This window comes from Nicotiana sylvestris, chromosome 1 (genome assembly GCF_000393655.2).
Source record: "Nicotiana sylvestris chromosome 1, ASM39365v2, whole genome shotgun sequence".
NCBI lineage: Eukaryota > Viridiplantae > Streptophyta > Magnoliopsida > Solanales > Solanaceae > Nicotiana > Nicotiana sylvestris.
In genome coordinates, this window is record NC_091057.1 from 12,479,723 (window position 1) to 12,503,677 (window position 23,955).

General features: G+C 36.8%; 2 protein-coding genes across 2 annotated transcripts; both read left to right on the top strand.

Annotated features, from left to right (window-relative positions):
• The first annotated feature begins 5,992 nt into the window (after nucleotides 1-5,992).
• Nucleotides 5,993-11,969, top strand: LOC104233340 (protein ECERIFERUM 26-like). Its single transcript, XM_009786730.2, has 2 exons — nucleotides 5,993-6,554; nucleotides 10,995-11,969. Exons 1-2 carry the CDS (start codon nucleotides 6,123-6,125, stop codon nucleotides 11,856-11,858), a joined length of 1,296 nt encoding a protein of 431 aa, XP_009785032.1. The 5' UTR covers nucleotides 5,993-6,122; the 3' UTR covers nucleotides 11,859-11,969.
• Nucleotides 11,970-19,388: 7,419 nt separating this feature from the next.
• On the top strand, nucleotides 19,389-19,913 carry LOC104233341 (protein ECERIFERUM 26-like). The gene has a single exon (XM_070173631.1). The coding sequence runs from the start codon at nucleotides 19,389-19,391 to the stop codon at nucleotides 19,911-19,913; it is 525 nt and encodes a 174-aa protein (XP_070029732.1).
• The last annotated feature ends 4,042 nt before the right edge of the window (nucleotides 19,914-23,955 follow it).

Consider the following 23,955-nt stretch of genomic DNA (forward strand, 5'->3'; position numbering starts at 1 on the left):
ACACATTCTGATCATGCTCCTAAATAACAAATCACCTCCCGAAGCTATCCGAACCATCGGAACTCACACCCGAGCCCTTTAACACATAAGTCAACATCCGGTTGACTTTTCCAACTTAAGCTTCCTCAAAAGAGACTAAGTGTCTCAAACCTTACCAAAACCTCTCCGAACCGATCCAATCAACCTGATAACACAAAATAAACAAGGCAATAAGAAGCAGAAATGGGGGGAACGGAGCGGTAACTCATGAAATGACCAGCCGGGTCGTTACACGTACTTACAGCGCTCAATAGCTGTTTTATATAGTGCCAGTCATGTATATGGAAGGGGAGCGCCGACAGAAGAACCCACGCCAGAGCGACTGGTAGATCCTCCTCTGGTTTGAAATCCGGTGACCACTTTTGAAGCCACATTTGCATTTCGTCGATCTCAATTACTCGTCTGAACCAAACAATTTTCCAGACTTCTTTATTAAACAGATCGATGAATACATTGTGATTGTCGTAGACCCCAATTCTGGTCGTTCCTTTAAGTGGAACAATTTCCTTAAAACGTGACCTAATTCGGTCAATTTGTGGACGGGGACGAAGAAATCTTCCCACAATTGTATACTTACATGAGTCTGCATGATGCCATAGTAGTTTTTTGCTTTGAATATCACTGTCGGTATGTCGTTATGAGTTGTGTGCCTTGCTATGACTTTTTCTTTATCCAGCCAATTTGGATTTGGGATGGGGATCTGAGAAGATGGAGCAGAGATGGTGTTTGCATATGTAGATTTTCCTTGTTTTGGCTCCTCTCTAATGGTCGATTTGCCTGTTGGGGGTGGTTGTGTTGTTGTACGCGCAGGTGGGAAGCCTCCCGGCGGCTCCATCTGGTGGAGCGTGGGTCGTACGCGCAAGATTTAGTGATAAGAACTTGACGTTGTTGAGAGAAAAAGATTTCTAGAGAGAGGAGAGAGAAAGGTCTGTTTGTTAACAAGTGAAATTATTTTAATCATGCTAAGAAACTAAAATTAGCAACAATAAGTTTATATATAGGTATCTTGAAAGACCAATTGATTTGTTTGTACAAATCCCAAGAAGGACAGGAAAATAAATAGCAGTAATAGGGCTACCACTTCATTTTATTCCTCCAGATAAAAAGATATAATTGTTGTTTATCTTTTTTCAGAATAATTGTATTAAGCTATTTTTGGCCAATAATTCTCCTAATTACATTGGTAAGGTCAGTCCTTCGTGTGAAACATACCGACATTTTGTCATTTCATGATGCTGAAATTCTAACTTTAATTAATTGAAGTCTTGTTCTTTCTTTTAATTTTTTATTTTGCTGCAGGTTCTAACTAGAATATCCATTTTAATACTATAATCGGATGACATACTAAAAGCGCCTATTACAGTCTAGTATTATTTAAGGCAATAAGTACTACCGTTGGCTGGTGTGCACATTTATTTATTTATTTGTGTTTTTATAATACACTGGTATCCGGGGCGAACTTGTACAGATTTTGATTATACCACTCAATACCTATTATCGTTTATTCCTCATAATATAATATTTAATTATTATTTTATTTAAATTTTATGCACATTCAACTGTTGCGTAAACAAACCCGGTCCTGCAAGATTTGTTTATTCTTTTTTATTTTATTTAAATAGGTGGTCAAAACTTCATATTGGTTCAAATCCTACTAAGAGGTCTATGTTTTAATTATCCAACATATGTTTAAATTTAGAGACAATATCTTACAATTATGTTTTATTCAGATTCAAACATCTCTTATTCAAAAATGAGTCTTTCTCTCTCTCTTTTCTTTTTTAGTATTCCTATTTTTTCCTAATCACATTTAATCCAAAGTGTTGCTAAATTAAACCTACGTTAAGATCTAGGACCTTCTTCTTTTATCAAAATTAAGAACGTCAACACCTAGAATAGCCTTGCAAGTTTCTAGTTTAATTAGCATGTGCATTCACGAGAAGCTTCAAGAGCACGAGCGGAGCTAGAGATTGAGTCGCGAGTTCGGCCGAACCCAATAATTTTGGTACAAACTCTGTATTTATTTTAGAAAATTCATTTAATATATATTAAAATTATTAATTTAGAACTCAATAATTTAAAAGTGATAGAATTCGGAACCCATAAATTTCAAATCCTAGTTCCCCTCTGTTCAAGAGATCTCTACTACTACTATTAAATGCAATTAACTCCCTAAGAAATAAAAGGAGCAGTGGCAGTTAGGGTTTGCATAAATAATATGTACGTACATCTTTTATTGCAAAATTAATGCATAACTACCTCACTGTGGACAATACAACGAGTGACTCACACGCCATAATTTGCAATAAATCCTCCATCTACTAATTTAAAGCATTGCCGCTACTAGTACCTTCTTTTTAATTTTAAATATTATTACTTTTAGTCTGCGTCAACAAAAATTTATATTTGGTAATCAAAAAAATATATAAATTTATATATATATATATATATATATATATATATATATATATATATATATAATGTCCTTTTCTCTTCTTTTTTTCCATTAGTGATAAGATTTTTAGCTCTTTAATCACTTAGATAACGACTATTCTTTTGTTCCATTTTATATGGAAATTCCTGTTAGTATACTGTATTTGTAAAATAATTCTGGAAATATAAATGAACATAAACAGAAATGAACATAAACAGGAATGAACTACGAAATAACAGAAAACCAATTCGAGCCACTGAATTCACAGTGTTTCCTTAAGGAATTTAATCCCCTTCTAGTACCCAAGGTTATGGATTATTTTCTCCCAGGATAGAACGAATTACACACTGGTGTAGTGGTACTTCAAACTCCAGTGTTTCAGCGAACACAAAATTCGGTAGCAAATCACACTTACTGTTGCTTTATTTGATGTTTAAACTATGCAGAAGAAGGAGGAGAAACTCAGAAAATCGTATGGAAATTCTGAGCAGAATAGCCTTGTATTTATAGCCAAAGTTGGGCTGAAATCTGAAGAGGTGCAACTCTTCAGAATGGCTGTTTATGCAAAACGGCCACAACATAAATATCATAACATAAATGACTATTTACTCAACAATAAAGAGGGAAAATTGAAGAGGGTAGTTTAATTTTCAATTACACAACTAAAAAACGGATTGGATTTAATATTAATATTCTGTTATTAAAACAAATATTTAATAACATTTCTGTTAATATTTTACTATTAACAAATAAATTTGATCTAAAAAGTTAATCAATCAATCATTTGCTAGAATCCGAATCCGAATCTGAATCCGAGCCGAGCGACGACGACAGCGGCGGCGGCGCGAGGCTTGCCTTCTTCTCAACTCTTTAAGAGCTAGAAGAAGAGCAATTGCTTATATACCCATAAAAACCTCTTCCTCTTCCAATATCGGACAATGTCCATTTGCCAAGGGGAGAAACTTAAAATTTCACTCAAAAATTCCATTTTTCTCCATTTCCCATTCACCCTTTTTTAAGTATTTAATATATTAATTAAATACATAAAAGACCCAACAATTCCTATATAAGATAAGTTTAAAATATTTTCAGCTTGAGTTCTAATTATACAGGTCTTGAAATATAGGACAATAGGAGTGGAGAATTTCATGTAAAGTTTCTTCAATACATATCTCTTAATAGGGACTACAAAATGATCAAAAATGGCATCTAAAAAGGCTATTTAATAAAGAAAGATCTACATTTCAAGTAATTGAACACAAGTACGTACTACGTAGTAGTTTATTCGTTGGTACTTTTATCGTGAGGACAGATTTTGAATGTATGTCATTTCCAAATTCGAAAATCATCAACCAAGAAAACATTGACCTTGCGATTTTCTTTTCAATTTTTCTTTAAATTTTTAGCTCAGAAATGACTTACTCTTATTTCGAATATATATAGTTATAGAATATCACACTCATATTTATTTTTGGTAAATTGGATTTTCCGACGAGAAAGATGTTTAAACTTCTTATATACTCCTAACTTGGTAGAGTATTTGTGGGATTATTTGCATTATGTGACGTTCTTGTTGGATGTGTGAACAAAGTCCCACATCCACATGGAAAGTAGAAAGGAAAAAAAATTTACTTATAAGGAGTTGGATATACTCTTAATGGTGTGAGGTCTTTTGGAAAAAATCGTGCAGCCGTCGCCAAAACGAACAATATCACACCATGTTAAGAGTATCTTTTGGTCATTTTAGCCCAACAACTGGTATCAGAGCCAATGGTTTGGCAGGACTATGGAGAAGGCGGAGTGTGGTGTGGGGCCGGCTTAGTGTCTTTGCCCGTCTACAGGGTTTAAGACCTTTACCCGTAGCTTTGAAAACACATACACAGCCTTTGGGCTTCGGTGACCGTAAATGCTCAAGATCATGTGGATGACACACAATTAATCTCCAGATTAGCCCATGAATGGTGATAGGTCATGTGGAACTTAGTTCAAGGGGGAGATTATTGGGTGTGTGAACAAAGTCTCACATGGAAAGTAGAAAGGAAAAAGATTCTACTTATAAGGAGTTGGATACTCTTGATGGTGTGAGGCCTTTTAGGAAAAAACATGTGGGCTTGGTCCAAAGCGGATAATATCACATTATGTTAAGAGTATCTTTGGACCATTTTAGCCCAACAACTGGTATCAGAGCCAACAGTTTGGTGGGACTATATATGGAGATGGCAGAGTATGGCGTGGGGGGCGACTTAGTGCCTTTGCCCGTCTACATGATTTAAGACCTTTGTCCATAACTTTGAAGACGCACACACAGCCTTTGAGTTTCGCTAACTGTAAATGTTCATGTGGATGATACACAGTTAATTTTCAGATTAGCCCATGAATAGTGATGGGTCATGTAGAACTTAGTTCAAGGGGAAGATTTTTGGTGTGTGAACAAAGTCCCACATAGAAAATAGAAAGGAAAAAAGTTCTACATATAAGAAGTTGGATACTCTTAATGGTGTGAGGTCTTTTAGGGAAAATCGTACGGGTTTGGCCCAAAGCGGATAATGTCACACCATATTATGAGTAACTTTGGGCCGTTTTAGCCCAACAGTTTTTTGAGGTCACTTTATCCATATTTAATCCAACTGACTAATTTAGCTTTTAAAAGCGGTCTAATGAACTTCTACAGATAAATTTAGCCCATTGCGGTGACGGGGAACATAATTTCAAGAAAAACAGTAACAACATACTCATTGTAATATAAATTTAGCCCATTACGCTAACGGGGAACATAATTTCAAGAGCAACAACATACCCAGTGTGATTTCACAAGTAGGGTCTGCGGAAGGTGAGATATACGTAAACCTTACCCCTACCCTGTGTGAAGTAGAGATACTGTGACCTTACCCCTACCTTGTGTACGGGCAACATAATTTCAAGAGCAGCCTAAAAAATGGGTCATTTATGCAAATGTCCTTATTTGTGCATGAGCTAAGTGATTTATGGCTAGTCCATTATCTCACCTCCAACTAGGGCTGAGCACGGATCAGATCGGATCGGATTTAGCATATTTCGGATTCTAAAAAATGCAATCTGAATCCGATCCGAATTATATCGGATCGGATCGGATTTTAATGTTTGGATCGGATCGGATATCGGATCATATTATTATGCCTCAAAGTTAAACTAATATGTATATTTTCTTTGTAAAAGAGGCAATACATTAAGAAAAATCCATGTTTATGCAATTTTGAGAGTACTATGGTGCCAATACAGCTAAATCTAGCAATTGTAAAGGTAATAGCTTGGAGGTTGATGTAAATTAAAGTGTAGTATTTATACATGTCCTAATAATTTCGGATTTCGGATTGGATTGGATTAAAATATACCAATCCGAAATCCGAAATTTTAATAAACATAATCCGAAATCCGATCCAATCCGAAATTCAAAATTGAATGGATCGGTTCGGATTTCGGATATCCGATCCGAATGAACAGCCCTACCTCCAACCCTTTAAATATGCTTTGTAATCAAGAAGATCACACATACAGTCAACAAACTTCCCCCTTACTATTATCTTCAATCCTTCAACTTCTTCTTTCCAACGGAAAAAAACCAACCAATCAAAATTACCCCAAAAAGAGAAAAAAAAAATTATTTCAAAAAATGGTGTCTTCAAAATCAGAAGCTGGTCTAATTTACAACATCAAGTTTTCCTCAGTTGGACCAGCAAATGTAACAGGACAAGATGTAGTTTATGAGCCAAGCAATATTGATGTAGCCATGAAATTACACTATTTGAGAGGGATTTATTACTTTAATAGCCAAGCATTTCAAGATGTAACCATATATCAAGTTAAGGAGCCAATATTTTTATGTTTTAACCATTTTTATATGACAGCTGGTAGGTTTAGGAGAGCAGAATCTGGGAGGCCATATATCAAATGCAATGATTGTGGAGCTAGGTTTATTGAAGCACAATGTGATAAGACTTTGGAAGAATGGCTAGAAATGAAAGATGCTTCTCTTGAGAAATTACTTGTTTCTAATCAAGTTCTTGGTCCTGAGTTGGCTTTCTCCCCTCCAATCCTCATACAGGTATTGCTCCTTCTTGAAATTAATTAGCTTCTTTCTAGTTTAATTATACAATATTCGATGCGCACTGGCTCGACTAATTCAGGTTTGTGTCGGGTAGGCCTATTAAGAAAATAAAATCTTCTCACCAAAAAGTTCTTCATTCTCATAATTCAAACCCGAGACCTAGCATTATATTTTTGTTTTACTCTTGCTTGGCGGCAGAAGAAAGGGGATAGCTTGTTGGAGGGGGTGTTTATGTTTGAGAATTTTTTTTATTTTTCTAAGGCTATAGTCAGGAGTGGACCTAGAGCATTGAGTATGGGTTCTCGGGAACCTAGTAACTCTTGCCTAAACCATGTATTTATATTAAGAAATCCTCTAAATATTTGTAAATATCTAATTGTGAACTCAGTTATTATTTTATATTAATTTGATATTACAGTAAGAATCCATAACCTTCAAATCCTAGATCCGCCACTGACTATAGGAAAATTCAAACAGAACGAAAAAAATATAAAATTAGGTTGATTCTTATATGTCTTTTTAGATATTCCTCAATATGCCGAACTCCTGATTATATAAGCCACACATTTAGGATTACAAAATTTTACTTAAGTCATAACGAAAGAATAAAAAGTATGCTTGATTTGAGTGTAATTTATATTGCATAGGATGATACATCGGACACCCAGGAATCCGTAGGGAAAGTTACTAAAACTGCACCCAAGGGTGTGATCTAGTGATTAATAAAGTATAAGGGGGAGATGGCATATATTCTGTGAAATTAGTCGGGATGCACACAAGCTGATCTGGACACTAGGGTTATCAAAACAAAACAAAAAGTATCAAATAACTTGGTCTACTAATACTTGATAGATGCGTATCTCCTTTCAATGCTTCCTTTATACCCAACTTATTTTAGTCATTCGGTATTCAAAATTCATTGAATCGATTAGGTTAAACTGTATTACATGAAACTAACTAAATTAATGGGATAAAACGCTTCTTTGAAGCTTGCCCAAATCATGAGTTTAAATTCAAAATATATAGTTAAGGTTGAGGAATTATAATTATTCCACCACACTTCCGTTGTACACCCAACTTTTTGCTTCAAATATATCATATTATATGTATAATAATTCAAATATCCAGAAGAAATTAATTAGGTCCAACCAAGTGGCAATAATTTACCTATCGTATTAAAGATCGTATGGTTGTATATGGTGACAGATATTATTTCAATTAGTTGAGGTAGTTGTGGTAGTTGCTTTGATAACTCAAGGCTTTAATAAATGCACCTGTAAATGTACCATTTAAACAAGAAAATACCGCTATTATTATATTTTTTAAAAGAATATAGAAATTGGATTAAAAAAATATAAGATGATGCATTAATGTTATATAAATCCAGATCAACTATTTGTCGAGAATCGATTTCGTAGGCATAATAATATATATAGATAACAAAACTTTCTAAGTCAAAAAATCCTTAATTATAGAAAAACATATCATATGAATTGCAATCAAATACACTTACAACTTGTTTGGATGGTGGTTATGTATCGTTTCATAATATATTATATAGTATTGTATTATATTGTACTATATCGTTTTGATCTATACAATATTTGGATAGATTGTATCATTTGTCGTCGTTTCATGATGTCATTCACTAACAATAACAACAACAACAACGACCCAGTATAATCCCACAAGTGGGGTCTGGGGAAGGTAATATATACGCAGACCTTACCCCTACCCCGAAGGGTAGAGAGGCTGTTTCCAGGAGACCCTCGGCTCAAAAAAACAATAGGAGATGATATATTAGTACCATAAAAATGTGTAATAAAAATAACAACAATATATAAGAGATATGAAATATGAAATACAGGATACGAAATACAAAATACGAAATAGATGGCTGGTATAGTACAACTAGAAGGTAAAGCCCTACATCAATAGACGACCACTGACATTTCTAGTCTAACTCCTAACTAGATAGTCTCCCTCACTTGTGCTGTAGAAATATTCACACTCTCCCCTAACCTACAACCTTAATGTTCGACCTCCATAATTCCATATCAAGGGTCATGTCCTCAGTAATCCTAAGTCGCGCCATGTCCTGTCTGATCACCTCTCCCCAATACTTCTTAGGTCTCCCTCTACCTCTCTGCGTGCCCACTACAGCCAGTCGCTCATACCTCCTCACCGGTGCATCAGTGCTCCTCCTCTGAATGTGCCCGAACCATCTGAGTCTTACTTCCCGCATCTTGTCCTCCATGGGGGCCACACCCACCTTCTCTCGAATATCTGCATTCCTAATCTTATCCATCCTCGTATGCCCGCACATCCACCTCAACATCATCATCTCTGCTACTTTCATCTTCTAGGTGTGTGAGTTCTTTACCGGCCAACATTCAGTTCCATACAACATGGCAGGCCTAACCACTGCTCTATAAAACTTACCTTTTAGTAACGGTGGCACTTTCTTGTCACACAAGACTCCCGACGCTAACCTCCACTTCATCCACCCCACCCCTATACGGTGTGTGACATCCTCGTCAATCTCCCCGATCCCCTGAATAACCGATCCAAGGTACTTGAAACTACCTTTCTTGGGAATGACTTGAGAGTCAAGCCTCACTTCAACTCCCGCTTCCGTCGGCTCAACTCCAAATTTGCACTCGAGGTATTCCGTCTTCGTCCTACTCAACTTGAAACCTTTAGACTCAAGAGCATGTCTCCAAATCTCTAGCCTCTCGTTGACGCCGCCTCTTGTCTCGTCAATTAGAATAATGTCATCAGCAAATAGCATGCACCATGGAACCTCCCCTTGAATATGATGAGTCAGTGCATCCATCACCAGGGCAAATAGGAATGGGCTGAGCGCAGACCCTTGGTGCAATCCCGTAATAACTGGAAAGTGTTCAGAGTCGCCTCCTACTGTCCTAACCCGAGTCTTAGCTCCATCATACATGTCTTTAATCACCCTAATATAGTTACTCGGGACCCCTTTATCCTCTAAGCAGCTCCATAAGACCTTCCTAGGAACCTTATCGTACGCTTTCTCCAGATCAATAAACACCATGTGGAGATCCTTCTTCTTATCTCTGTACTGTTCCACCATCCTCCTAATAAGGTGGATAGCTTCTGTGGTAGATCGTCCCGGCATGAACCCGAACTGGTTGTCTGAAATAGACACCGTCCTTCGCACTCTCATTTCTACCACTCTCTCCCAAACTTTCATGGTATGACTTAGTAATTTGATGCCCCTATAGTTGTTACAGCTCTGGACATCACCTTTGTTCTTATACAACGGGACCATTGTACTCCACCTCCACTCTTCAGGCATTCTATTAGTCTTGAATATAACACTAAACAATGCAGTAAGCCATTCCAAGCCTGCTCTACCCACACACCTCCACAGTTCAACCGGAATCTCGTCTGGCCCGGTAGCTCTGCCCCTTCTCATCTTACGCATTGCCTCCATGACTTCATCGATCTCAATGTCCCTACAATTACTTACTTCATGGTGACTGTCGGCATTCCTCGATTCCCCAAGTATAATATCCTGATCCCCTTCTTCACTTAGAAGTTTATGAAAGTAGGTCTGCCACCTCCTCTTAATCTGGTCATCTCCCATCAAAACTTTGCCGTCATCATCTTTTATGCACCTCACTTGGTCCAGATACCGAGTTGTCCTCTCTCTCACCTTAGCGAGTCGGAATAACTTCTTCTCCCCACCTTTGTTCCTTAGCTCCTTATACAGACGAGCAAAAGTTGTCGTCTTAGCCTCCGTCACTGCCATCTTCGCCTCCTTCCTAGCTACAAAGATGTCATTCACTAACAATATGAAGAATAAACTTGCAATATTATAAATAAAAAGTAAGGTACGAAGTAATATTATTATATAAAAAGGTAGATAAAGGATAAAATAGAATTATTTAATAATAAAATAGGGCAAGATAAGAGAAAAAAAATAAGAAAACGACGCAACCACACCAAATCGGTCATTCCACAAAGTGACACTTTTCGTCGTTACGTAACGACGAATTTAAACGATATGATACAATAAAATTTAAGTAACAATCAAAACAAATATTATACTTGAAGTAACAATACGATACAATATAATAGGTAACAACTATCCAAACAAGCTGTTAAAAGGAATAACAAGAATAAAATGATGTGGCAATTTTTATAGTTGGTTATGTTGCATGACCATCTATACGTTGGCATCCACATTGGTTAAGGGAATTTTTGAAATATGTTAATTTTTTAATTTAACGGTTTAGCTATATGAGTTATTACCTTTTCATTTATTTTTATATTACTTTTTGAGGAAAAGGTAAGCATATTTACTTTTCTTTTCTTTTCTTTTCTTTTCTTTTCTTTTTTTTTTAAACTTTTCTTGTTTGTAATTGATAGTTGACTCATTTATATCTTGGGTTATCAATGTAGCAAACAAAATTCAAATGTGGAGGAGTTTCATTGGGCCTAAGTTGGGCCCATGTACTTGGAGACGTATTCTCAGCCACTGAATTTATTAACTTTTTGGGAAAAGTAGTTGTTGGATACCAACCAGCCCGGCCCAATAACTTGGCCCATTCATTGACCAAAGCAAACTCAACCCAAACCCTGCAAAAGATTGTGGAGGATCCACTTTCAATAAAACGGGTCGGCCCAGTTGAAGATCATTGGATTGCCAACAATAGTTGCAAAATGGAGTCATTTTCAATCCAAGTTACTGCCTCCAAATTGAGCCAAATACAATCAAGAACAGAAATTAAAGGCCCATTTGAATCACTATGTGCTATTATTTGGCAGTCCATTTCTAAAATTAGAGATGGGCCTGAGCCCAAAGTTGTGACCATTTGTAAAAAGAGTGAAGAAAAGAAAGAAGGCCTTGTAGGAAACAATCAAGTCATTGGTGTGGTAAAGGTTGATCACTCAATTAGAGAAGCTAATCCTAGTGAATTAGCAAGGTTGATTAAAAATGATATCATCGACGAGCGATTAAAGATCGATGAATCCATCGAGAACGATCATGGAGTATCGGATGTGGTTGTTTACGGAGCAAATTTGACTTTCGTGAACATGGAAGGTGCTGATCTCTATGGATTCGACTGGAAGGGACACAAACCGATGAATGTAAGTTACCTTATCGATGGAGTTGGCGATGCAGGGACCGTCGTGGTGCTTCCGGCCGGGCCCAATGATTCTAGCAAGGATGGTGATGAAGGAAGGATTGTGACCATGACTTTGCCCGAGGATGAGATAATGAAGTTGAAATTTGAGCTAAACAAGGAATGGTCTATTGCTTGAAGTTAAAATGTGTTTGTTTCATTCTTGTTCAATAGTTGAATTTTGTGTGAGGTCCAAAGACACTATTTTTAATAACTGTTGTATGTAATGCAATTTAGAGATTGACCAGTATTTATTTTGTTCTAAAATTTTAAAATACAAATCGTAACTTCAGGACAATTCGGAATATTTTTGTCCTGAAAAACTAAAATTCAGGACACACTGACTAATTTTTAAATAGCAGTCTTTAGAGTGGCTACCTTGTGTCATTTCTACTCTATATATTGTGTTGGAAATGTTACTACCCATGTGTCTTTCTTCTGAAAAGCATTGGGCCCAAAATTGTAAACATGTGAGAATATGAGTTAGTAGTTGTTGGTTTGCAACATTACTTAAGTTGTGCTTTTAAACCTTTTTTCAAAATCAAATTAAAAAAAATATTTAACCAAGTAAACAATACACATAAATTAGCCCTTTTGCCTCTAGAGCTAAAGCAAACAAAAATAACCACTCCCAACAAATCATATAATAGAAAACAATCCTAATCTTTATTTATTTAGTTTTTTTTACCAAATTTAGAAAATACAGAGTATATAATCAGCACATAATCGATGTGTACGATGATTATACACTTGTTATATAAAATGTATAAGGCTCGACGTCGAGCGAGAAATAATATATACATGTTCCATTTCAGGCAAATAGAATATGTAAGAAAAATATGATCTAGATATATGGATTTAAAGTATCAATAACTGAAACTGAATTTTATTAATGATAATCGCAACTTTTTATTTTATTTAGCAACAATTTTTTTTTTTAAATTAATCAATGGTGACAATTTGCAAGACATTCGTCATAAGAAGGATAGCATCCTGAAACCCACGCACAACACCATTTGGCTGGTACACCAGGAACTTGGATGCATGGATCGAAAACTTCTGCTTTAACTCTTGTACTTTCGTCACCTGTATTGCGTGAAATAAGAATTTTTACACTGTCAGATCAACTAAAAGATAACAACAAATAACCATACAAAATCTATTTCATGTTGTTGCCATTGTTTTTTTAATTCTAATAATAATAGTAATAATAATAATAATAATAATAATAATAATAATAATAATAATAATTAAAAAAAAACGAAGTTTCAGAGGAATTAATATGAACATACAATGATGAAGAGCCAACATGGAAAACAAAACCATGCAAAGCAGCAAAACTGACTGAAGGGAGAATTTTGTAGTGGCCATGGAATTCAAGATATGATTTAGTGCTAAAATGACAAAAGATAGTGAGAAATAGTTATGGAATTCTCCAAATATATAGCCTTCTGAAAGTACTTGATTTTGCTAATTAACACAAACTAATTATTAATTTACCAAGTTACTTCCTAATTTTTTATAATCTAGATAGAAATACAACATTGAAAATCTTAACAACTTACCTTTTTCATGCTTTAATTGAACACCCCTCACTATGGTAATTAGAATATTAATACAACAGAAGATATTATCTTACTTTCTATAAAGATTTAAAAGTAAAATTGCAAAAGTTTGACAAGAAATTGATATGCCCTTAGTATGTTGTTGTTTAAAAGTTGTAGATATTCTTCAAAGACTTTGCAAAAGTTGATTATATTTCAAAGCATCCTTGATATCATTACCGGGAGCTGAAATGCTTTCATGTATTAAAAAGAATTAATCTAAATAGCAGCCAACCCATTTACTTAAACTAAAAATTATCGTTGAATGTAAAATATATGATAATATGTATATAACCATGCATAATCAGTGCTAATTTATGTATACCATCAAGAAAAAAATAAACAGTAAAATCAACCGGCTATTTGTGTAAAGATGAGGTCCAACCTACGGTATATGGGCTAAGAAATAAGCAAATATCTGGTATTATACAACATAGATTCGTAGGAATTGCACTATATATCCTCTTTGAAAACCTCTATTTTAAGTCATATTCACCTTTTAAAAGTTATTTAATTTTTAACCAGAGTTCGCAAACTTAGACCACCTCCTCCCCACTTCCTCCTGCTCTTCCGCCTCTTCTTCTTCCTCTTCCTCCTTCGCAAATAGAAAAATTAGATATTAATTATGCAGTGCTAATAGGGACTTCTATATTGCGATATGACTGTACAATTAGGTTGTGTCAAAAAACTTTTTGAGGTTTGATTTTGAACTTAATTTAAACTAAAGTATTTGGTTATGAAGTTAGCTTTTTCCAGGCCCAACTTTATACCCATATATTTGAAGTTTGAAACTTTAGACCCACGATTTTTAATTTCGTCTCGCGCAAGTCTAAATTTTATTCCGAGGCGGCTAGACTTAATTTTTTTTTTGTTGTTGTAAAAATCGATTATTTTTTAAATAGGCATCCTATAAACGGCTATTTGTGCATTCCCTCAGATTCATTACTCTAAGAATCACTTATTGCAATGCCCGAAATGGCTGAAAATTATATCCCCTAATAATTTGAGAGGTGAATCAACAATTATTAAAAGTTTCTGCAAAATTTCAGGATGAGAATAGCACATTAGTTGGATGAAAATATAAGACAATGAAATAATAAGTATTCCCATAGTTTCAGTTTAGATGACACTAGGGTTGTGCATGGATCGGATCAGATCAGATTTAACACATTTCAGATTCGGATTTTGGATTCTACAAAATGCAATCCGAATCCGATCCAAATTAATATCGGATTTTAATGTTTGGATCAGATCAATATTTCGGATTTCAGATTGAATTATACATATTATTAAGGCTATTGCTAATCTAATCGGCTAATGCAACTGCCTTATCTGCTTCTTTTGTGTTCTGTGCTAAAACAAACATCTCTTTGCTTTTCATCCCTTTTATCAGCATTGCATCTCTAAGAAAATATTGTTCTCGAGGTTCGAGTTGTTATACCTCAAAGTTGCAAACTCATACGTATATTTTCTTTGTAAAAGAGGCAATACAACAAGAAAAATTCATGTTTCTGCAATTATGAGGGTACTATGGTGCCAATATAGCTAAATCCAGCAATTATAAAGGTAATAACTTGGAGGAATATGTAAAAGAAATACTAACTATCTGAAATTAAAGTTTAGTGCCCTAAGGATTGGATCGGGTTAAAATTATATCAATCCAAATCCGATACGAATATCCGAAATTTTAATAAACATAATCCGAAATTCGATCCCAATATCCGAAATTCGAAATCCGAAATTGAGCGGATAGGTTCGGATTTCGGATATCCGATCCAAATGAACAGGCATAGATGACAACTTCACTTATCGAGTCAAACTATGTGAATTTTGACAAATATTTTAAAATACATTTTGCTATCTTATTGATATGAGAAGAATTATAAGTTATAGTACTTTTCGTCTAGTTTTTGAATATTTAAATTTAAATTTTAAAATATTAAGTTGAACTAATTTAATTTAACTTCAAAGTTTAATCAAATTGACTCGTGATAAGTGAAATGTGTTATCTAAATTGAAACAAAGAGAGTATCTTATAACGCATAATGAGCGCAACAATTCTACGACTCTCCGTTGCTCCAATAACAAAAGATTCAAAGGATAAACATTAGGTGTTTTCTTTACATCTATTTAAATTTTGGTGCTAGAGTTACTTTATTAATTTGTATTAGAGTACAAAGGTAATAATACATTGTAAAATATGTGCCGTCTTCCTATTAAGACGGCACATATTCCTGCATCTTTTTGTTAATTAGTGCTCCCTTCGTTTTATTTTAACATGAAATCTATTTGACTTGACACGAAATTTTAGAAAAAATAAAATATTTTTGGAATTTATGGTCCAAGTATACCATGACATTTCTATGGTGATAAAATAATGTCACAGAAAATGTAACATAGATTATAACGTTAAAATAAGATGCATAAATTTTTGCGGTCGAGAGAAAAGTAATGTATAAACGTGGAGCTTCAAATAAACAAAATATGTAAGATAAATATATCTAGATAAGGATTTAAAGAACATATCGATAACTGAAACTGAATTTTATTAATGATAATCGATTTCTTTTATTTTAATTATAGATCAGCTAAAGTAGCAATACGAATTAACATTATTTTCTTGAAAATTAATCCTTAATTAGGGACAACTAGCATGACATGTATCTGGAGAAACATAACATGCTTTATCCACAGTGCAACACCATTTAGGTGGTGCGCCTTGATCAACAATTGCGATGCATGGATTGGCTGTAACTTCAGCTTTAACTCTTGTACTTTCATCACCTGCATTTCGTGAAAATAAGAAAAAATATAAAAAGATATACATCAATTTAACTTCTATATATATATATATATATATATATATATATATATATATATATATATATATAAAATTTGGATTAAAATATTGAAATAAATATGGACATACAATGATGAAGAGCCAACAAGGAAAACAAAACCATGCAAACTGCAAAGTAGCAAAATTGACTGAAGGGAGAATTTTGTAGTGGCCATGGAAGATATGATTTAGTGCTAAAATGTCAAAAGATAGTGAGAAATAGTTATGGAATTTTCCCAAATGTATAATCCTATGAAAGTACTTGATTTTGGTAACTAACACAAACGAATGATTAATTAACCAAGTTATTTCCTAATTTTTTATAATTTAGAAACACAACATTGAAAGTCTCAACTACTTACCTTTTTCATCTATAATTGAACATCCCTCGCTATGGTAATTAGAATATCAATACAATGGAAGATATATCTTACTTTTTATTATAAAAATTTAAAGGTTGTTTACCCTTAAAATTGGATAACAATTAAATTTATAAGTGATTTTAAGGATATGCACTTGGCATAAACTGATAAATGTGAGGATTAACATTAGAAATTAACAGTAAAATAAAGCAAACCAATATGATGAACGACTTTGGACCTCGAGCTAAATCGCCCTCAAACCAACTGAGTATGCTATTGAAAAGTATGAACTGAACGAAAGAGCTTGCTAAAGAAAAAATGTAATCTATTGCTTGGTTATGCGTGAATATATGATGGTTACAAAGTGTAAAAACCCCTTTATATAGTACAGGAATTCTACTTATGGTACAATTCTAAATATGGAAGGAAATCCTATGATTGACTAAATAACTAGTCGTGACCCGATACGTGCCAAGATTTCCGCTACGATTCTTGCCCGATCAAGGATATCTCGGATTTTCGTTATTCGACTTAGTAGGCTTCCTTCAATATCGCTTCATCTCTTTCTTGCTTCGATCCCGATCACGGTTGGTCTCGATCTTGATCGGTCATTGATTCACGAGCTTAGCAATCCATCTCTGTACCACGGTTTGACACGATGTGAGGCCGGGCATTTATCTGCCACCCCGATTTCGTTTAACCATACAAATTTAGGGAAGCCCCATTTTGACCATATACAGATAGTCCCCTCATGTTTTGGAGATTAATGACAAGAAACAACTTGATATTCCCTAATCCCATCTCAATGGGCCATGACATAAGCGACGAGCTCGACCATGACGTCAGCGACAAGTGGTCACAGAAATGTCCCATCAGTTTGGATGTCGAAGTATTAAATGCCTGTTAGTTGTTGTCGGCCACTACCAGTTCTGAACCGTCGTCTTCAACCTATAAATGTATCTTACTTCTTTTTCCCAAACTTTACTTTCAATCTCTTTCATTCTAATCTTCATATTCCTTTGCCTTCTACAAAACCTCTTACCTTCAAGTTCTTGAGTTTCTTTATTTGTTCTTCTCAAAACACCAAATATCCCAATCTTTGTTCTCCCTTACTCACAAAAACAAAATGGCAAAAACATCTAAAACCGTTCCGCAGAAAGAAAACGCCTCCTCGTCTCGATCGGCCAACAAACAACTAGCAGCGGAGCCACGCCCTGAAGAATTTGTTCCTAGAGGGTGTTTCCTTGACTCTGACTTCAAGTTCGAAAAGACTCCCTCGGTTGTGGGTCGATGCGAGCCAATGTTGAGGTACATATGCACGATCACCAGTGACCTTCTCGACCAAGTTAAAGAGGACTGCAACTGGGTTGACAAGCACGTGGTGGTACCCTCGCCTGAAGAGTCAAATACTATCCATGTGGAGGGATTTTTGTTATGACCCCAAATGCCCCGGTCGTGATGGCGCTTATCACTGTACTAGGCAAGCCATTCCAATACTTACCACATTGAATTTCTTTTATAAAAATCATTTTCTAAAACTAATTAAGTCTCAAGCTTTTATAAGCAATATATAACTAACAGAATTATGCGAAAAACAGTATGAAATACACTAACACAGCCCCAAATCCGATGTCACTAATCATGAGCCTCTAAATACAACCAAAACGCTGTCTGAATAATACAAAATAAGTCTGAAAGACACAATACTAAGATAGGAGGGAGGAAAGCACGGATGTACGCCAACTCAGTAAGTAACTAAAGTAAATAAGGTCTGAGTGCAGTGACGAGCAGTTAAAATCATATAATAAGTCTCAACAGAATATCAAGTCAAATTCTGCAATTTAAAGGCCAGTCATCTCGTAAAACTTCACTTTCGATTAAAAATCCTTTGAAAATATTTATTCAATATTTTTCAATAGAGGCTCAGTATAAGAGAAGAGTGAAAGCAACAAAAGTCATAAACAAGCCCCTCGGGCAAGGTATCACTCGTAAATATAGCCTCTCGACAAGCCTTTCAGTCACTCGTAATCAGCTCTCGTCAAACAGTACTCACACTCAGCACTCCAGCTCAATAATATCTCATAATAATAATAAGCATAATAACTGCTGCGGCGTGTAGCCCGATCCATAATTTATAGTCGACTACGCTCACTAGGGGTGTATAGACTCCAGAGGTACTCCTACATCCCAAGCGTCATATCGCTGCAGCGCGCAGCCCGATCCAATATATATCGCTGCGGCATGCAGCCCGATCCATATGTATATCTCTACAGCGTGCAGGCCGATCCATATATATGTATGTATAATATCGCTGCGGCGTGTTGGTCAATTCATAATAGATATATAATCCTCACCATTATGTCCTAAACCTCTCTTAGTCATTAACCTCACGGCCACTCGGGCATATCAGTAAAAATGAGGGAACTCACCTCAAACAATTTCATATATTAAGAAATAGAGTGATGAAACCGGTTTTAAACAAATAACAGGTAAAACATGACTGAGGATATGCTTTCAAATCAAACAGAGAGAGAAAAGTAGTAAAAATACCCCTAAGTGTCTAAACAGGTCGGCACAAGGCCCCAAATACGGCGTACACCCTAACATATATATATATATATATATATATATATATATTAATCTCTAAAATATAGGATATCATAAGATTCAAATATAATACGCGGCTTAATAGTCGTTACGGAATTGATCAAGTCACAATCCCTACCGGTACACGCCCACACGCTCGTCACCTAGCATGTGTGTCACCTCATTTATCAAAACAATACGAAATATCGGGGATTCATACCCTCATGTCTAGATTACAATGGTTACTTACCTCAAACAGGGTGAAATACTACTCCGCGATGCCCTTGCCTCTCAACTCGGCCAAATCGGTCGATTTGCAATCAAGAACAAAAATTCAAGGCCCATTTGAATCACTATGTGCTATTATTTGGCAATCCAGTTATAGAATTAGAGATGGGCTCGAGCCCAAAGTTGTGGCCATTTGTAAAAAGAGTGAAGAAAAGAAAGAATACCTTGTAGGAAACAATCAAGTCATTGGTGTGGTAAAGGTTGATCATTCAATTAGAGAAGCTAATCCTAGTGATTTAGCAAGGTTAATTAAAAATGAGATCATCGACGAGCAATTAAAGATCGATGAAGCCATCGAGAAAGATCATGAACTATTGGACGTGGTTGTTTATGGAGCAAATTTGACTTTCGTGAACATGGAAGGTGCTGATCTCTATGGATTCGACTGGAAGGGACACAAACCAACGAATGTAAGTTACTTTATCGATGGAGTTGGCGATGCAGGGACTGCTGTGGTGCTTCCGACCAGGCCCAATGATTCTAGCAAGTATGGTGATAAAGGAAGGATTGTGTGACAACCCAAAGGGTCATCACCTATTTTTAATTGAATTCTATGTCTCTGAGGCCTTGAAAACCTCATTTAGAGTCACCTAGATTTGCGTGCGCCGCCCATGCGCATAGCTGGAAAGCTTAAATACGATAATCTATGAAAAATGATAAGTTTTGATTATAAAATGAGCTAATTTGACTTCGGTCAATATTTTGGGAAAACGGACCCGGACCTATGATTTGACGGTCCCAGAGGGTCCGTAGGAAAATATGGGACTTGGGCGTATGCCCGGAATCGAATTCCGAGTCCCGAGCCCGAGAAATGAATTTTCAAAGGAAATTATTTTCTGAAACTGTTTAAAGAAATTTGAAATGAAATTTGATTAGAACATGAAGGTATCGGGCCCGAATTTTGGTTCCGGTGCCCGGTACAGGTCTTATATATGGTTTAAGTCATTTCTGTAGAGTTTGGTTGAAAATGGACGTCGTTTGACGTGATTCAGACTTAAATTGCTAAATTTGATACTTGATGAAGTTTAAGAATAAAAAGGTTCTTGATTTTGAAGTTTGATTCATTGTTATTGAAGTTATTTTGGCGATTTGATCGCACAGATAAGTTCGTATGATGTTGTTGAGTTAGTACGCGTGTTTGGTTAGGAGCCCCGAGGGCTCGAGTGTGTTTCAGATGTGTTTCACCAAGTTTTGAACTTAGGAAAAAGTTACAAATTCAGAGAAATTGCAGGTCTCTTAACTCAGGTCTCGCGGTCCGCGGTGGGATGTGTGCGGTCCGCGGTGAGCAAGGCCAAGCCTCCGCGGCCGCGCTCGATTTCTTGCGGTCCGTGGTGGAGCTCCGCGACCGCAGTCCTTTTTATGCGGTCTGCGGTGGAGCTCTGCGGACGCAGTTCTTTTTATGCGGTCCGCGAAGAGGGCCTGAGAGGAGTATATTTAAACGGACTTTCCAGTTATTTTTCACTTTTCAAAACCCTAAAACATAAGAGGCGAATTTTCAAACAACCTTTCTCCAAATCAATTGTAATTCGTTTTTAACTAGTTTTCTTCAATCCTTAACATCTTTTAACATGATTTCAACTTCAAATCAATGATTTTCATGAGAGAAATTGAGTGTTTTGGGTAGAGCCTAGGGTTTTCAAAAATTGGGGATTTGGACCTCGATTTGAGGTCCGATTTCAAGACAAATTACATATTTGGGCTCGTGGGGGAATGGGTAATCGGGTTTTGGTTCGAACCTCGGGTTTTGACCCCGTGGGACCGGGGGCGATTTTGACTTTTTGGGAAAGACTTTGGAAAAACTCATTTTTCATGCATTCAAATTGATTCATTTAGCATTTATTGATGTAATTAAGTAACTTGTGGCTAGATACGAGCGAATTGGCGGAGGAATCGAGGGGTAAAGCTATAATTGAAGCTTGAGTTGTGTTTGTGGCATCTAGGTAAGTGTTTGGTCTAACCTTAGCTTGAGGGATTAGGAGTTGTGTCCTATTTTCTATTTGCTTCTTGTCGAGTACGACGTATAGGCATGGTGACGAGTATCTATACATTGGTGTAAAACATGACCGTGAGTCTTATCTTATGATTTTCATGATCTCATTGTATTATTCATGCCTTGGTGAATATTTCTATTTATTGTGTAAAGTTGTGGGAAGAATTGTGACCTGTGAACATTGAGGAGCGTTGGCTCCAGTTGTATAACGAATTGTGAAAGTATAAGTGATAGTCGAAACCTTAGAGCATTGGCTCGAGTTGTGAAATGAATTGTGAAGTAAAATTGAGAAAGAGAAGAGATCATTATGTTGCCCCCTTACCGGGCTATTGTTGAGTTGAGGTTCCCTTGCATTGTGTTCTTAATTGATTTTACGGACGCTTAGGTTGATGATTCTTCGTGTTTGGTGTTGTAACAAGTTTGGTTATAGCTGGGTAGCTAGGTGTTGTAACAAGTTTAGTTATAGCTGAGGTAGTTAGATGTTGAAACTAGTTGAGTTATAGTTGAGATAGTTAGATATTGGAACAAGTTTGGTTATGGTTGTTTCTCCCTTGCCGGGACGTATATACTTGTATTGTTGAGTTCCCTTGCCGGGATAGTGGAGTCTATTATTGATCCCTTGCCGAGACGGTTAATTATGATTATTGTTGACAGTTATATATGTGGATCGGGTTGCACGTCGCAACAGATATTATATTGGATCGGGTTGCACGTCGCAACAGATATTATATTGGATCGGGTTGCACGCCGCAACAGATATTATATTGGATCGGGTTGCACGCCGCAACAGTTATATATGTGGATCGGGTTGCATGCCGCAACAATGTTAAAGGATAAGGGATCAGGTTGCGCCCCGCAACAGTATTGTCATTGTATTGATTATAGACATCGAGTGTTCTTCATACTTTATTAAGTTTCCGATATAATTGATATGTTTCCCCGAAGCATGTTTCCCCCTCCCTTTTGAACTGTTATTACCTGTTTATATTTCCGCTGTATATTATATAACTGCACAGGTTTATCTGGAGTCTGGTCCTAGCCTCGTCACTACCTCGCCGGGGTTAGGCCAGGCACTTACCAGTGCATGGGGTCGATTGTGCTGATACTACACTCTACACTCTGTGCAGATACCGGAGTAGCCTTTGGTCAGCAACAGTAGCTCGGGAGCTAGCCTTCAGTCCACCGAGATACCGAGGTAGCCTTGCAGGCGTCCGCAGGCCCGTCGTCTCCTCTATCTTATTTTATATTTTGTTATCTCATGTATTCGAGACAAACAATGTTATATTTCTTTCAAACGGTTGTATTTAGTCTTAGTAGTCTGTGGATGTTGTGACACCGGGTTCTGGTTAGAGGCACGTGATGGTCTTTGAGACATTTTTCATTTTTTATTTATTTAAGTCTTCCGCTAAATTTCATATTCCGCTGTTATTTAACTATTTATTTCCTTGTTAATATAATTGGTAAGAAGATTTAAATAAAGGAGTTAATGATTTCTAAGTTCATGGCTTGCCTAGATTCTACGAGTAGGCGCCAGCACGACTCTCGAGGGTGGGGAATTTGGGTCGTTACAAGTTGGTATCAGAGCTCTAGGTTGCATAGGTATCACGATTCACGGACAAGCTTAGTAGAGCCTGAGGGATCGGTACAGAGACATCTGTATTTATCCCCTAGAGGCTACAGAGTTAGGAAAACTTCACATTTGTTCTTTCTCGTCGTGCGGGTTTGTTTCTCGATGCTAATTGAACTTCTACTCTGTTCTTTCGCAGATGGCGAGAACGCGCGCTTCCTCATCTACCGCTCAACAGCCCGAGCCCCCAGTAGTAGCTCCCACGAGGGGTAAAGGGCGAGGCCGAGGTAGTGGTAGAGCTCAGCCCCGAGCAGCAGCCCCAATAACGGAACCTCAGGTTGACTTTGATGACGAGGTTCCGGCTCCAGCAGCTCCGGTGGGCCCAGCTTAGGTCCCAGAGGGGTTTATTGCTCCCCCAGTCCTTCAGGATGATCTTGTCCGATTAGTGGGCCTCATGGAGAGTGTCACCCGATCGGGCTTGCTTCCTATGGCACCAGCCGTCTCTCAGGCTGGAGGAGGGGCCCAGACTCCTGCTACTCACACTCTAGAGCAGGTAGCTCCTCAAATTTAGACTCCAGCGGTTCAGCTAGTTGGAGCAGTTCAGCCGGGTGAGGTAGCTCAGACCGGTGATGGAATGGCTATGTTTGGCAATGCTTTGTGGAGGCTGGATAGGTTCACCAAGCTCTTCACTTCCACTTTCAGCGGTGCATCTACTGAGGATCCCTAGGATTATCTAGACAGCTGTCACGAGGTTCTTAGGAACATGGGTATTGTCGAGACTAATGGGTCGCTTTTGCTACATTTCGCCTGTCTGGATCTTCCCAGACTTGGTGGAGGGATTATTGCTCAGCTAGACCAGCCGGATCGCCAGCCTTGACATGGGAGCAGTTCACACAGCTATTTTTGGAGAATTTTCTTCCCATTACTCAGCGAGAGGCTTACTGGAGGCAGTTTGAGCGCCTCCAGCAAGGTTCCATGAGAGTTACCCAATATGAGACCA

What these genes read in the sequence shown, in the direction of transcription:
- LOC104233340 (XM_009786730.2), top strand. Translation starts at nt 6,123, where the DNA reads ATGGTGTCTTCAAAATCAGAAGCTGGTCTAATTTACAACATCAAGTTT. An exon ending in CCCCTCCAATCCTCATACAG is followed by an intron (nt 6,555 to 10,994) that starts GTATTGCTCCTT and finishes TTATCAATGTAG; the next exon opens with CAAACAAAATTCAAATGTGG.
- LOC104233341 (XM_070173631.1), top strand. Translation starts at nt 19,389, where the DNA reads ATGCCCTTGCCTCTCAACTCGGCCAAATCGGTCGATTTGCAATCAAGA.